This window comes from Pipistrellus hanaki, assembly GCF_964339955.1.
Source record: "Pipistrellus hanaki genome assembly, chromosome: 14".
NCBI classification, from domain to species: Eukaryota; Metazoa; Chordata; class Mammalia; order Chiroptera; family Vespertilionidae; genus Pipistrellus; species Pipistrellus hanaki.
The window spans coordinates 44,525,767-44,539,315 of NC_140516.1; the positions used below are offsets into that span (position 1 = coordinate 44,525,767).

The 13,549-nt window shown below is 34.5% G+C and overlaps 1 protein-coding gene across 2 annotated transcripts in view; it reads left to right on the forward strand.

Moving 5' to 3' along the window:
- Nucleotides 1-13,549, forward strand: part of SHOC2 (SHOC2 leucine rich repeat scaffold protein) — a 46,476-nt gene that overhangs the window by 14,803 nt on the left and 18,124 nt on the right. For both annotated transcript variants that reach the window (XM_084903391.1, XM_084903390.1), the window contains exon 2: nucleotides 7,289-8,223. In XM_084903391.1, coding sequence (XP_084759517.1) covers nucleotides 7,521-8,223 — 703 coding nt within the window. In that variant the 5' untranslated portion in view covers nucleotides 7,289-7,520. The remainder of the gene's footprint in view (nucleotides 1-7,288; nucleotides 8,224-13,549) is intronic.

The following is a 13,549-nucleotide window of genomic DNA, read 5'->3' on the forward strand; positions in this document are numbered from 1 at the left end:
TATAAAGGAAATAGAAAACCATCCTAATACATTACCATCATATGATGGATGTTTTTCTAGACTTTTAAGATTTTGTATGTATTTATGAATGCCATAATTAAGTTAGAAGAAAAACTATCAACAGAAAGGAAATATATGACACCTATATTAATAGTCTCATAGGCAAAAAATATTACTATCTTTTCATATGAAGTATACTGATAACTAGTGTCTAACTATAGATTGGGAAGTCACATATTCTTTACAAAGTACACTATTATATTAAAAGCACTGGTAATTTCTGCTGTAAAAACAGAGTTTAATTATGTTTGAAATACATCTTATCCTAAACCTATTTGACCATGGAACAAAATGTTGTAGAAATAGATTTTGGGAAATTTGGAGAATGTATTACTAAACATTTTCAGGTTAGCATGTTGTTAGGTATTCCAAAACATGTGTTTGCATGACAGAATTATCTATAGCCATGGGGAGCTAATAAGGTTTTTAATATGGATAAACTAGAGGCCCGATGCACGAAATTCGTGCATGGATAGGGTCCCTACGCTTGGCCAGCAATCAGGACGGATCTGTGGGGCAACCAGCAGGGTGGTCAGGGGACCGCCTGCTGACACCCACCTTGGCTGGCCTGGGGCCTGCGGGCTGGAGCAGCTCCTGTGTTGAGCATCTGCCCCCTGGTGGTCAGTGCACATCATAGCGACGGGTCATTCCACTGTTTGGTTGATTTGCATATCTGTCATGGACTGCTCATAAGATTCCAGATGAAGAATCTTTGGCAGATTCTGAACTCTTTTAGCATTTGCTCTCAACCTCCATTTCTTTACCTTATTCTCGCCATTTCCTCTGCCAGTCTCTCATCACTGATAGCTCCCTGTCTTTTCAGAGAGAAGGGTAAGCACTTAAAAGTTTAAAGACACATTCTTTTATTTCTTCTGTGCTCTTACACAAATGTGTAACTCTCACATACATTTCAAACAAACAAATAAAAATACCCCTATTAATCATATTGTGAAGAAGCCACATCAAAAAGGATTTTCTGGATTGTATACCCACCAGCAAACTGTGATTGTCCATTTCTCTGTATCCTCACCAGCCCTATTCTTTTTTTATGCTTTCATTGGTAGATATAACATTGTTTCTTATATTTTAAAATCAATATTATTCTCGTGAGTAGTGAAGATACCTTGCTAGGTCTTTCAAAATGCCAGGGGAGGGACCCAGAGTTCATTTGACCATTTACTTCAGAATGGAAACATAACTTTGGACTTTGTGATTCAACTCACTAAAGATTGGTTTGATATACTACCATACCTTGGTTTTTACCCTTAGCTAGAAATCATTATCCTAAATTTGATTAGATAGTATTTATCGAGTACTTACTACATGCCAGGCACTGTGTAAGTGCTTTCAGCTGCTCTCTTTGCATCTAATGCTTTTATTCTCAATGCTTTATTTGCATCTAATCTTTATATATAAGTACTCACAAACAATACACACACACACAAACGTTTTAAAACTTTATACAAATAAGTTATTCTTTTTTTAAAAAAAAAAACAACTTCTGTGGATCTTATTGGAGTGGCATTGGTTAGTAAAACTATAGGTTTCAGGTATGCAGTTCTAAAATACATTATTTGTATATTGTGTGTTCACCACCCCAAGTCAAGCCTCCTTCCATTACCATTTATCCCTCTTTTACTTTCTTTTACCTTCCCCTACCCCTCTTTCTAATAATCACCATAGTGTTATCTGTGTTTATGAGGTTATTTTTGTTTTTGTTTAATCCCTTCACCTTTTTCAGTCTCCTAACCCCCTCTTTTGACAGCTGTCAGTCTGTTCTCTATGTCATTGAATCTGTTTCTGTTTTATAAGTTTATTTTGTTCATTAGATTCCACGTATAAGTGAAATCATATGGTACTTAACCTTTCTCTGACTGGCTTATTTCACTTAGCATAATATTGTCCAGGTCCATCCATGCTGTTGCAAAAGGTAAGATTTCCTTTTTATGGCCCAGTAATATTTCAGTGTATATACCGTGTTTCCCCGAAAATAAGATATCCTCCGAAAATAAGACCTAGTGCAACTTTGGGAGAAAAAATTAATATAAGACACTGTCTTATTTTCGGGGAAACGGGGTATGTACCATGGTTTTTTTTATCCACTTATCTACTGATGGGTACCTTGGCTATTGTAAATAATGCTGCAGTGAATATAGGGGTGCATACGTTTTTTCGAATCAGTGTTTTGGGTTTCTTCTGATACATGCCCAGTGGAATCTGTGGGTCATTTTTGAGAAAACTTCATACTGCTTTCCACAGTGGCTGCACCAGTCTGCATTCCCATCAACTGCATGAGCATTCCCTTTTTTCCACATCCTTACCTACACTTATTTGTTGACTTATTGATGATAGCCATTCTGACAGGTGTGAGGTGATATCTCATTATTGTTTTTTTAAATTATTTTTTATTTTAAATTTTATTGGGGTGACATTAGTCTACATGAACATATAGGTTACATATGTGGATTACTAATTTACAAAATCTGTATATAGGACCTTGTGCTCACCATCCAAAGTCAAATCTTCTCCTGTCACCTCATATTAGGACCCCTTTCTTCCCCCACCCTTCTCCCTCTGGCAACCACCACACTGTTGTCTGTGTTCATAAGTTTCAGTTTTTATATTCCACATGAGTTAAATCATATAGTCCTTAGCTTTCTCTGTTTGACTTATTCCACTTAGCATAATCTTCTTAAGGTCTATCCATGTTATAAATTGCGCTATTTCATCCTTTCTTATAGCTGTGTAGTATTCCATTGTGTACATAGACCACATTTTCTTTATCCAGTCCTCTATGGTATGGGACTTTGGCTGTTTCCAACTGTTGGCCACCGTGAATAATGCTAGAAAGAACATGGAGGTGCATATGTCTTTGTGTATAAATTATTTCTAATTTTTCGGGTATATACCCAGGAGTGGGATTGTTGGGTCGTATGGTAGCTCTATTTTTAATTTTTTGAGGAATTGCCAGACTGTTTTTTATAGTGGTTGTACCAGTCTACATTCCCACCAGCATTCAATGAGGGGTCCCTTTTACCACAACCTCTCCAACACTTGTTGCTTGTCTTGTTGATAATGGCTACTCTAACTGGTGTAAGGTGGTATCTCATTGTAGTTTTAATTTGCATTTCCCTGATTGCCAGTTGAACATCTGAGGTTGAACATCTTTTCATATATCTATTGGCTGTTTGTATGTCTTCTTGGGAGAGGTGTATTTTCAGGTCTTCTGCCCACTGTTTGATTGGATTGTTTGTTTGTTTGGTGTTGAGTTTTATGAGTTCTTTATATATTTTGGAAATTAAACCTTTGTCGGAGCTACTGTTTGGAAATATCATCTCCCATCTGGTTGGCTGCCTGTTTGTTTTGTTGTCCATTTCTTTTGCTGTGCAGAAGCTCTTCAGTTTGACATATTCCCATTTATTTATTTTTGCCTTTACCTCCCTTGCCTTTGGGGTCAAGTCCACAAAATGTTCTCTACCACGTAGATCCATAAGTTTGGCACCTATATTTTTTTCTATGTGACTTATAGTCTAGGGTCTTATCTCTAAGTCTTTGATCCATTTTGAATTAATTTTTGTACATGGGGATAAAATGCAATCCAGTTTCATTCATTTGCAGTGATATTGAGCATCTTTTTATGTCTCTTGGCCATCTGTATGTTCTCTTTGGAAAAGTGTCTATTCAGGTCCTTTGCCCATTTTAAAATTTGATTGTGTTTTTGGTTTTGAGTTCTTTATAAATTTTGGATATTAAATCCTGTATTGGATGTGCCATTGACGAATATGTTCACCCACAGAACCATTCTTTATATATTATTCTGCAATTTAATATGTTTCTGTTTTTGGAGGTGTTTACTCTTGTTTCTGAGATTTATCTGAGTTTCTATAGGTATAGTGGTTTTTAACATGGTGAAGAGTGACTTTGCCAGAGGCTCCATATGCAAGCGTGTAGAAGTTTTCATACTGTAAATCCTAGGAATAGAATTGATCGATCTAATGGGTAGATGTGGCATTTTCAAATTCATCAGGTTTTTACTAAATTGTTCACCAAAATTGTTTTAACAACGATATTTTACTAGCACAGAGTGAGTTTTTCAGCTCTATATTCTCTAACAGTTGGTTTTATCAGACTTTTTACTTGCTAACCTGATGGCAGTAATATCTCTTAATAGTTGTCAAATTACTAGTGATACTGAGTAGTTTTGAAACAGTATTTATTGGTCATTTAAGTATTATTCTGTGAATTGCCTGCCCATTTTTTAGTGCTGTATTTATATCGTGGAGGCCCTCTTCACCTTGCTTGTATTCTTAACTCCCCATGCATGCACTTATCCCTTAACCACTCAGCTCTTCATGTAGACATCTTCCTTACTTACCCCTGTTATACTCCAGTGTCACACTCTGCTCCATCACTACCTGTGTACAGTTTTTCACTCCATTCGGTCTGATTCTCCATGCTGAGCCATCCCCCTGTAAGGACACACATGCCCACATCCCTTGGCCTCTGACACCTCTTGTGAATTGCCAACATATGCTGATGTTCACTTTGTCTTGTTTGGGTTCTGATATCCCCCAAACTGAACTGCCGCCTTGTGGGATTGTCTTTCTCCTCTCACCTGGGCTCTGAAATCCAAGATGGGGGTAGGCTTTCAGTACTCTACCCTCTTTAGTTTTCTGTTGACATTATGCTATGGGACTTTTTGATTTTTCACTTTCTCCCATCACTGGGGTGGATGCCCACCTTGCTCTGCAAAACTGAGTTGCTTTAAGTTCTGACTTGACCAGGATGGGGAATGGGTGTGTTTGACACTCAAAAATGTTATTATAGTTTTACAATATTAAAGAAATAAGAAAAACACAGAAATTATTATATATGAAGGACAGATATTATATTGCTGTTGTGAAAGTTAACAAGAACTTGAAATGTGAAAAGATTTACGTAGGGACTAGAAATAAAACCAATAATTAAAAAAAAAAAACTTACATAGTAATGGACATTCATGAGAGTCTCCTGGGAGGTACCTCCTGAGAACAGTGCAGGAAAGACTTTCTGGAAAAAGTGACCTCTAGAAGTCTTAAAAGATGTTTATGGGTTCATCTGGAAAAGGAAGAGGTATAAGGGATATAGTGGGGAAAGTATACAGGCAAAGGAGGAAACAAGAATATACGCATGGATGGAGGAGACAGTACCGTATGTTCAAGGAACAGAGAACTGATGAGGGTAGTGTATGAATGGTGTCACAGGGGGACAAGGGAGTGGAGGTGAAGAGGAGGAAAGGATCATCCTAGCAGAGGGAACAAGCTGAATAAAGATAAGGTAGTGCAGAAAAAGCAATTTAAGCAAACTGTGTCAATAGTACTTAAGATAGGAATGGAGATTATATTGGTACAAATTGTAAACCTGAAAAAGATAGATTAGAGCCTGACTAGAAAACCGCGCGCGCGCGCGCACACACACACACACACACACACACACACACACACACGTAAGTATGTGTGTACTTCTAGTATGGGAGTGATTTCAAACCACTGATTTCTTAAAAGTGTTATATAGTATATTCCACTTATCTGAAGACTTAATAATATACTATATTTTCAATTAGGTGTCATATGTGAGTGTTTTGGCTGTTAAAACTGTAGCCTTGTTTGTATAAGGTAGAGCACACACTCTCTAATGCTAAAATTTTAGCATAATCCTGTACACTTAGACCAGTGATTTTTAACTGGTGTGCCAGGACAATTTTTAAAACATGCAGTACCTGAATATTTTACTGACCTAATTTCTCTTAGTTTGTCAAATTAAAAAAAAAAAAAATGACAACAGCCAACACAACATAGCCATCCAGTCTGAATGAATCAAAATTACACCTATTTTTGGGTTAGATTAGCAAAAAATATATTTTCTGGTGTGCTGCAGAATTTCAGTAATTAGTTTATTATGTGTGCCATGAGATGAAAAAGGTTGAAAACAGCCCTGGCTGGGTGGCTCAGTTGGTTGGAGCCTTATCCATCCTGTACACCAAAAGGTTGTGAGTTCGATCCCCAGTTGGGGCACATATGGGAGGCAATCGATTCATATTTCTCTCTCACATGGATGTTTTGTGTGCTCTTTCTCCCTCCTCACCCCCCTCCCACCTCTGAACAATTTAAAAAAATCCTTGGGTGAGATTAAAAAAAAAAAAAAAAAAGATTGAAATTTGCTGACTTAGACTATTATACTTTTTGTAGTTTAATAAAACTTTATTAACATCTTTTAATATCTTATGCTAATAAGGTAAGATGTTATAGTTTTATCTTTAATCTTTAAGCCCTAGTACCAAATAAAGGTCAGTTAGTTAAAAAATTAATACTAGAGCTACAAAACAAAAATTATACTTTACATTTTGAAGTCTTTAGGGAGGACTAACTCCTTCAGAAAAATATTACTCATTTTTTTTAGCATTTGTGGATCCTTTTGATCAATTTACTAGTGAACTTTTTCTTCTTTTAAGAATAATTAAGAGTCCTAACTTTTCCAGTTCCTAGCATATAGATATCATTGGAGACTGTTTCAGAAAGATAGCCCCCAGATCTACCTGCATCAGAGACATCTAGAGTGCTTGCTTGAGTGCAGATTCTTAATGCCCTTTTCCTGAACTATTTGGTGTTCTCTATACATTTCACTTTGCTTATTTTGTTCTTTTACTAGACTGCTCTCTGTTCTGTCATCATCACTTTTGAAATCATCACTGTTACGTAGAGCTGTCTGGTACTAGTTGCAGATAGAGCAGTTTTAGTTAGTGGTTAGGAACATAGGCTGTGGATACAAACTATCTTTGTTGGAATCTCATCTTTATCATTTTTCCAAGTTTAAAAGCTAGTTAAAAATATTTAATTAATATTTGTAAATTCCTTACAATAATGCTTGTACATGGAAAGCACTCAGACATTAGCTGCTTTGTGACTTCTCTTTTTCATCCCTTAACAGTTTTGTTCTATAGTAACTGGTATACTTATCTTACCTCTTCCTGTTCAAACTATAAATTATTTGAGGATAAGGTCTACCTTATTAATTTTCATAGTTTTTCTAAGGATTTTGCATAAATGTTTGATAAATATTTACTGCATAAAATCATAAGAAAATGCCAAAATTGTCAGTATAAATGTTTTTCAGAATAAAAACATTTATTATATGTTTTTTAGAATAAATTATAATCGAAAATATTAATATTATTTGTGTTTTATTTCAGGAATTCTAATGAATCATTGCTTGACCAGCACCATTTTACCAGTTGGAATGAGTTATCAGAAATGAGAATAGATCCAACATGTAATAGATGGCTGTTACTCCGTGTTGATTACTTCTTCAAGCCAGTACCTTTTTGATTCCATAGGATCTTTGTCTCTTCATCTTTGAATTCCAATTCCTATTGTTGGCACATAAAAAGAGTTCATGTAGTTTTTGCTGAAGCTTGCGTCACCATGAGTAGTAGTTTAGGAAAAGAAAAAGACTCTAAAGAGAAAGATCCCAAAGTACCATCAGCCAAGGAAAGAGAAAAAGAGGCAAAAGCCTCTGGAGGTTTTGGGAAAGAGAGCAAAGAAAAAGAACCTAAGACCAAAGGGAAAGATGCCAAAGATGGAAAGAAGGACTCCAGTGCTGCCCAACCAGGGGTGGCTTTTTCAGTTGACAATACGATCAAACGGCCAAATCCAGCACCTGGGACTAGGAAAAAATCCAGCAATGCAGAGGTAATTAAAGAGCTCAACAAATGTCGGGAAGAGAACTCAATGCGTTTGGACTTATCCAAGAGATCTATACACATATTGCCATCATCAATCAAAGAGTTGACTCAATTAACAGAACTTTATTTATATAGCAACAAATTACAGTCCCTCCCAGCAGAAGTGGGCTGTCTAGTAAATCTCATGACACTGGCTCTAAGTGAAAACTCACTTACCAGTTTGCCTGACTCTCTTGATAACTTGAAGAAGCTGCGGATGCTTGATTTACGGCATAATAAACTGCGAGAAATTCCTTCAGTGGTGTATAGGCTAGATTCTCTCACCACTCTTTACCTTCGCTTTAATCGTATAACTACTGTGGAAAAGGACATAAAAAACTTGTCAAAACTCAGCATGCTTAGCATTCGAGAGAACAAAATCAAACAACTACCTGCTGAAATTGGTAAGAGCCTTGGTTTACTATTATTGTATGTAGCAATAATTGGAGTACTTTTCTATACCAGTAAATATTTGATACTTGCTTAAAAGAATATGGTTTCTAAATTCTATCTTATTTATGGTTTACTTTAATTACTTAGGTTTAGCAATATTAATAGTGCATGGTTTGAGATATTGTATAGACTCAAGAAAATGAATTTGAAAATAGATGAAATTGGCCTTTTCCTCACAAACCCAATCTGCTTTCATTTTCTTTGAAGAAGAAAAAAGATGCTTGCCTGATTTTTAAGTTGTTGCCCCTTATTTTTAAAGTATTTATATATGTAATTTTACTAGATCCATTAATAAGGCTACATTTGCCCATTTTCTGACTTTCCCTTCTTTCCCTGAAAAATGTTTGTTTAAATTCACATCCCTTTTCTACCTAAGTTACTACAAAAGATTGGCATATCAGGGCAGTGTCTGATGAAAATTGAGGAATTTTAAAAGTACTCACATGTTCATAAAAAACAATCCAAGAATAAAAATGATATACTAAATGAAACACTGTTAGCAACTTGGTAGATTTCATTCCAGTTTTTGTATATAAAGCTAAATTTTACTGAAACAAATGTTTTTAAAAGAATGGTAGTCTAAAAATAGGAAATATACATGTATAAACGAATCAGTAAAAAAATTTGTCTTGATAGTCTTAATTATGGAAAAAATTTTAGAAACATTTGGAATATAATAAACCTTTGACTTAATTTTGGGAAATTGATAAAGGTATTATCTTTGTGGACCCTTTTTATAAATTTTTAAAAATTGACATAATTGATTACGCAACTTTTAAAGGAAAGTTTTCTTTTGTATGAAAGTCTAGTTTATTCTTAAAAAAAAGGTTGGATTAAATATTTTGTTGGTTTGAGCATTGGTCTTATAGTGAGCAATAAAGGATATTTCCTCTTCTTAGGTTCTGCAGCTTCTAGAGATGAAATACTCTATATTTTAAAATTTTTATCTAGTTTTGAAAAAGATGCAGATATTTAAAATCATAATTTAATTTTGGTTTAATTAAATGTACTTAGAAAAACCCATGGATAGATTTTTCTGAAGCAATAGTTACAAGATGTGGCTCACTTAATGAGATATTAAAGTATTCTCAGGCATCCTAAAGGAAATATTCCTTTCCATGTGTTCGATGAGAATGTAGCTGTTGAACGACTTCTGATTTTATACCAGATTCAGTCAAAATTTGACCTGTATATATGGTTCATGGTGGAATAGAAATTATAGGCTTTTGGAGAAAGAAATGGTTACTTTTTAATACGGGAAAAATGTTTTTGCTTATCTTTGTTCTTGTTGTTTTGCATATGTTTTATTCTCCATTCTAAAACTTTGGCTTTAATTCATATGAAGTCTCTCTTTAAGGATTTTTTTTTTCCAATAGAGAAATTATGAGATTACCTGGGAATTAAGAGCACATTTAAAAAAATAATCGTTTTGGTTGATTTAGACCGAGAGAAAGGGGGAGAGAGGGAGAAAGAGAGAGAGAGAGAGCGCACACGTGGAAGAGAAATAAACATCGATATGTGTGAGGAAAATCGATGAGCTGCCTCTTGCACACCTCCTACCAGGGATCAAGCCTGAACCTGAGCATGTGCCCTGACCAGGAATCAAACCAATGACCTCTTTGTGCATAATATTTATTATGAGGAATTAGGACGTATAAGACTTAACTTAGATGCATGGATTTGGGGCTGTTCAGTGTTCTGTATATGTGTACTTTACATATATTATTTCATTAAATTGTATAACCCAAGGAAATAGGTATTTCTCCTCTTATTGTGCCGAAGAAAGAACTGAAAATGTAGAGAGATTAGATAATTTACTCAATATCATGCAACTAGGAAGTTAGAATATAAACCTAGATCTTACACTACTGCCCCTTCTAGTCTAGAATAGTGGGTCCCACTCATAGATTATGATTTAGTGGTCTGGCCAGTCCATGGCATCTGTACTTTTAAAGAATAAGCTGGGTTATTCTATTATATGTGTAGCTCCAATTGAAAGCCATTGCATTAGATTTTTCTTTTCCTTTTTTGAAGTGGGGAGAATATCAGCAGCTTAAGATGTAATTCATATACATACAATTCACAAATTTAAAGTATATAATTCATTGTTTTTTAGCATGTTCACAGAACTGTGCAACCATCACAAACAATTTTTAGAACATTTTCATCACACCAAAAAGAAACTGTACCCTTTAGCATTCACCACTCCTATTTTCTCCCAACCCCTTAGCCCTAAGGTAAACATCGATCTACTTTCTGTTTCTATAGATTTTCCTATTCTGTACATTTCGTATAAATGCAATCATACAAAATATGGTCTTGATGACAGGCTTCTTTCACTTAGCATCTTGTTTTCTGCATTCATCCATGTTATAGTGTATATTAGTTCTTCATATTCCATAGCATGAATATATTCCATAGCATGAATATACCACATTTTATTTACCCATTCATTACTTATGTTGAACATTTGGGTTGTTTCTACTTTCTAGATACTATGAATACAATTACTATAAACATTTTTGTACACGCTTGTGTTTGGACGTTGTTTTCATTTTTCTTAACATATGTACCTAGAAATGGAATTACTGAGTCATATGGTAATTTTATGTTTAATATTTTGAGGAACTACTAGATTGTTTTCCTAAGTGAATGCACCATTTTACATTACCAAGAGCAATGTCTGAGGGTTCCAATTTCTCTACATTTTCAATATGCTTGTTATTTTCTTTTTTATTATAGTCATTTATTATAAAGGAAAGACAGAAATAGACCATCCTTTACTACTTGCTAAATAAAATCAGCTCTTTTAAGAATGTTTGCAAGATAAGGCCCAGGCACAAAGATGAAGTAAAATGAAAATTTGATATTTTTAAAAGTGTTATACTCGTTTCATATTATTTGCCAAAACCCATAAGAGAATTTATAACCCAGAATTTCTGCAAATTATTATTTTGTTAAACTTCTATTTATAAATACTAGATCATCATTGATACATATTGGATTTATAGTATGCATATTAATGAATTTTTATTCTCTTGTTTAATTAAGTATACCACTTTCAATTATGCCATCCAGTTTGCATTCAGCAGTATATTTGAGGAATGTGAAGAATTAGAAGTTTTAGAAATATAGTGACATTTAGTCTAAATCATATATTTGAAACTTAACCATTATTTAAGGTTGTATTATGCTACTGCCTTATAGGGAAATGGTATTAAAACTAGAGGCCAGGTGCACGGATTCGTGCACTGGTGAGGCCCCTTGGCCTGGCCTGCAGGGATTAAGCCAAAACCCGCTCTCCAACTTCCCTTGAGGGGGTCCTAGATTGTGAGAGGGCTCCAGGGCGTGTCCGGCCCATTTTGCCCAGTCCCAATCAGCTGGACCCTAGCAGCAAACTAACCTACCGGTTGGAACATCTGCCCCCTGGTGGTCAGCGCGCGTCATAGCGAAGGTCTAACAGACGGTTGGACACTCAGCATATTAGGCTTTTATTCTATAGCAGTTGTTCTCAACCTTTCTAATGCCGCATTAGAAAGGTTGAGAACCACTGTTCTATAGGATCAGAATATTTATCTAAGTATTCATAACATCTTTACTAATGCCCTGTGATTTGATACCAGGGATAAATATTTACATGGGTGAACATTGGCAGTAAACAGTAAAAGGATACTGAACAGACAGTATATGTAAACATACGAAGAGCAGAGGTAATATATCAGAGAGTAGCCAAGAAAACTCTGCATTTGGTAATGTTCATTTACTTTTCTTTTGTGTAAGGCATATCTTTTTGTGTTAGATAGATGGAAACCTTCGTTGTTGCTTTTTTTTTTTTTTGTAAATGAGTATTCCATTCTGCCTGTTACACCTCCTTTCACCATTTGCTACTTTGAAAGAGACTTCATGTACACCAAGAGAGTCAAGAAATCCTGTTTTCAGAGAGAAAACAGTATATAACCATTCCTTACTGCCCGCTCCTGCCCCAACTGGTTCCTTTGAGTTTCGTGTTAGATGATTTAGTAAAAAAAAATATATATATATATATATATATTATTTTTTGGCCTGGATGGATTAGAATGAGGTCTGTCAGATAGTTAGTTTGAATAATTCATCAGTTTAATTCAGGAGATTCTGGACAAGGAAATTTTATAGAATTTTATTTTTCTAGGAAGGAAATGGTTACTTTTGAAACCAGAAAAAAACCCATCTTTGTCTCTTACTAAATATTCCTACAATTTATTGTCCTTCATTGAATTATGACTTAGTTTAAGATTTCTTCTCTTATTAAAGTTTCCCCCTAATACATTATTCTTTATAAGAGAGGAGAATGATCTGATGTTAAAGCATACGCTTTTTGAGAACCGAGATTATTGTCTCTCATTTAAAAAATAACTCTCACAGCATTCAGATATATGAGAAAGTAGAATAAACAATTTTTTTGTACACACTTGACTCAGTAACATTTATTGAAATAAAAATAAATTTTCTACTATACTACAATGTTACATTTTATAAGTCAAGTTAGATATACAATTAATATATAATAAATGCATATATAATCAATATCTATACAAAAATGCAAACAGAATGAGCAGTTCTTTTAAAAGTTGAAGGATCACAGAGATTTTAATTCCCAATTATGTAATTTTCTATGAACTATTATAGATAATAAATGTTAAGTTTTCAATAAATGTGGTTTGAAGTCAATTTAATGAAACCTAGTGTTATTAGTCATTTTTCAATATTAACTCAAATTGTAACCCTTAGTCCCTAAAATTTTAAAAATTTTCCCAGGACTTTCAGTTGCTTTCATGGTCCAGGTAACATTATTTAATTATTTCATTTGAGTATTTTGTACCAGTGTTAATGACTAACTTAGTTTGGCATGAAAAATAAAACAGAAAAGGAAATTCAGAGTTGTTAATAAATAACTCCTTTTGACCAGGATTCAGTATGAAACCTTAGAGACTTAGAAATGAATTGACTTAGTTTATTGTTATCAAATTGTTGGGTCTTTCACTGAACACCAAAAATCTGGAGAAGTTATTATTTATAATGGAGGTAGGAGAAGAACAGGGAAATTAGCACTTGTGCTGAGGAAGGATTTGATAGGCTATCATTGACTTCTGGTACTGCTGATGTGACAGCACACTACACATTCAAAGCAATGTAGACACTGCTACCCATGTTGCTAAGTTGTAGGAGCAGTTAACTGAAAAACTAAGTCATTTTCTTTTTTAGGTATGTTTGAGATACAGCATATTAGTTTCAGGTCTA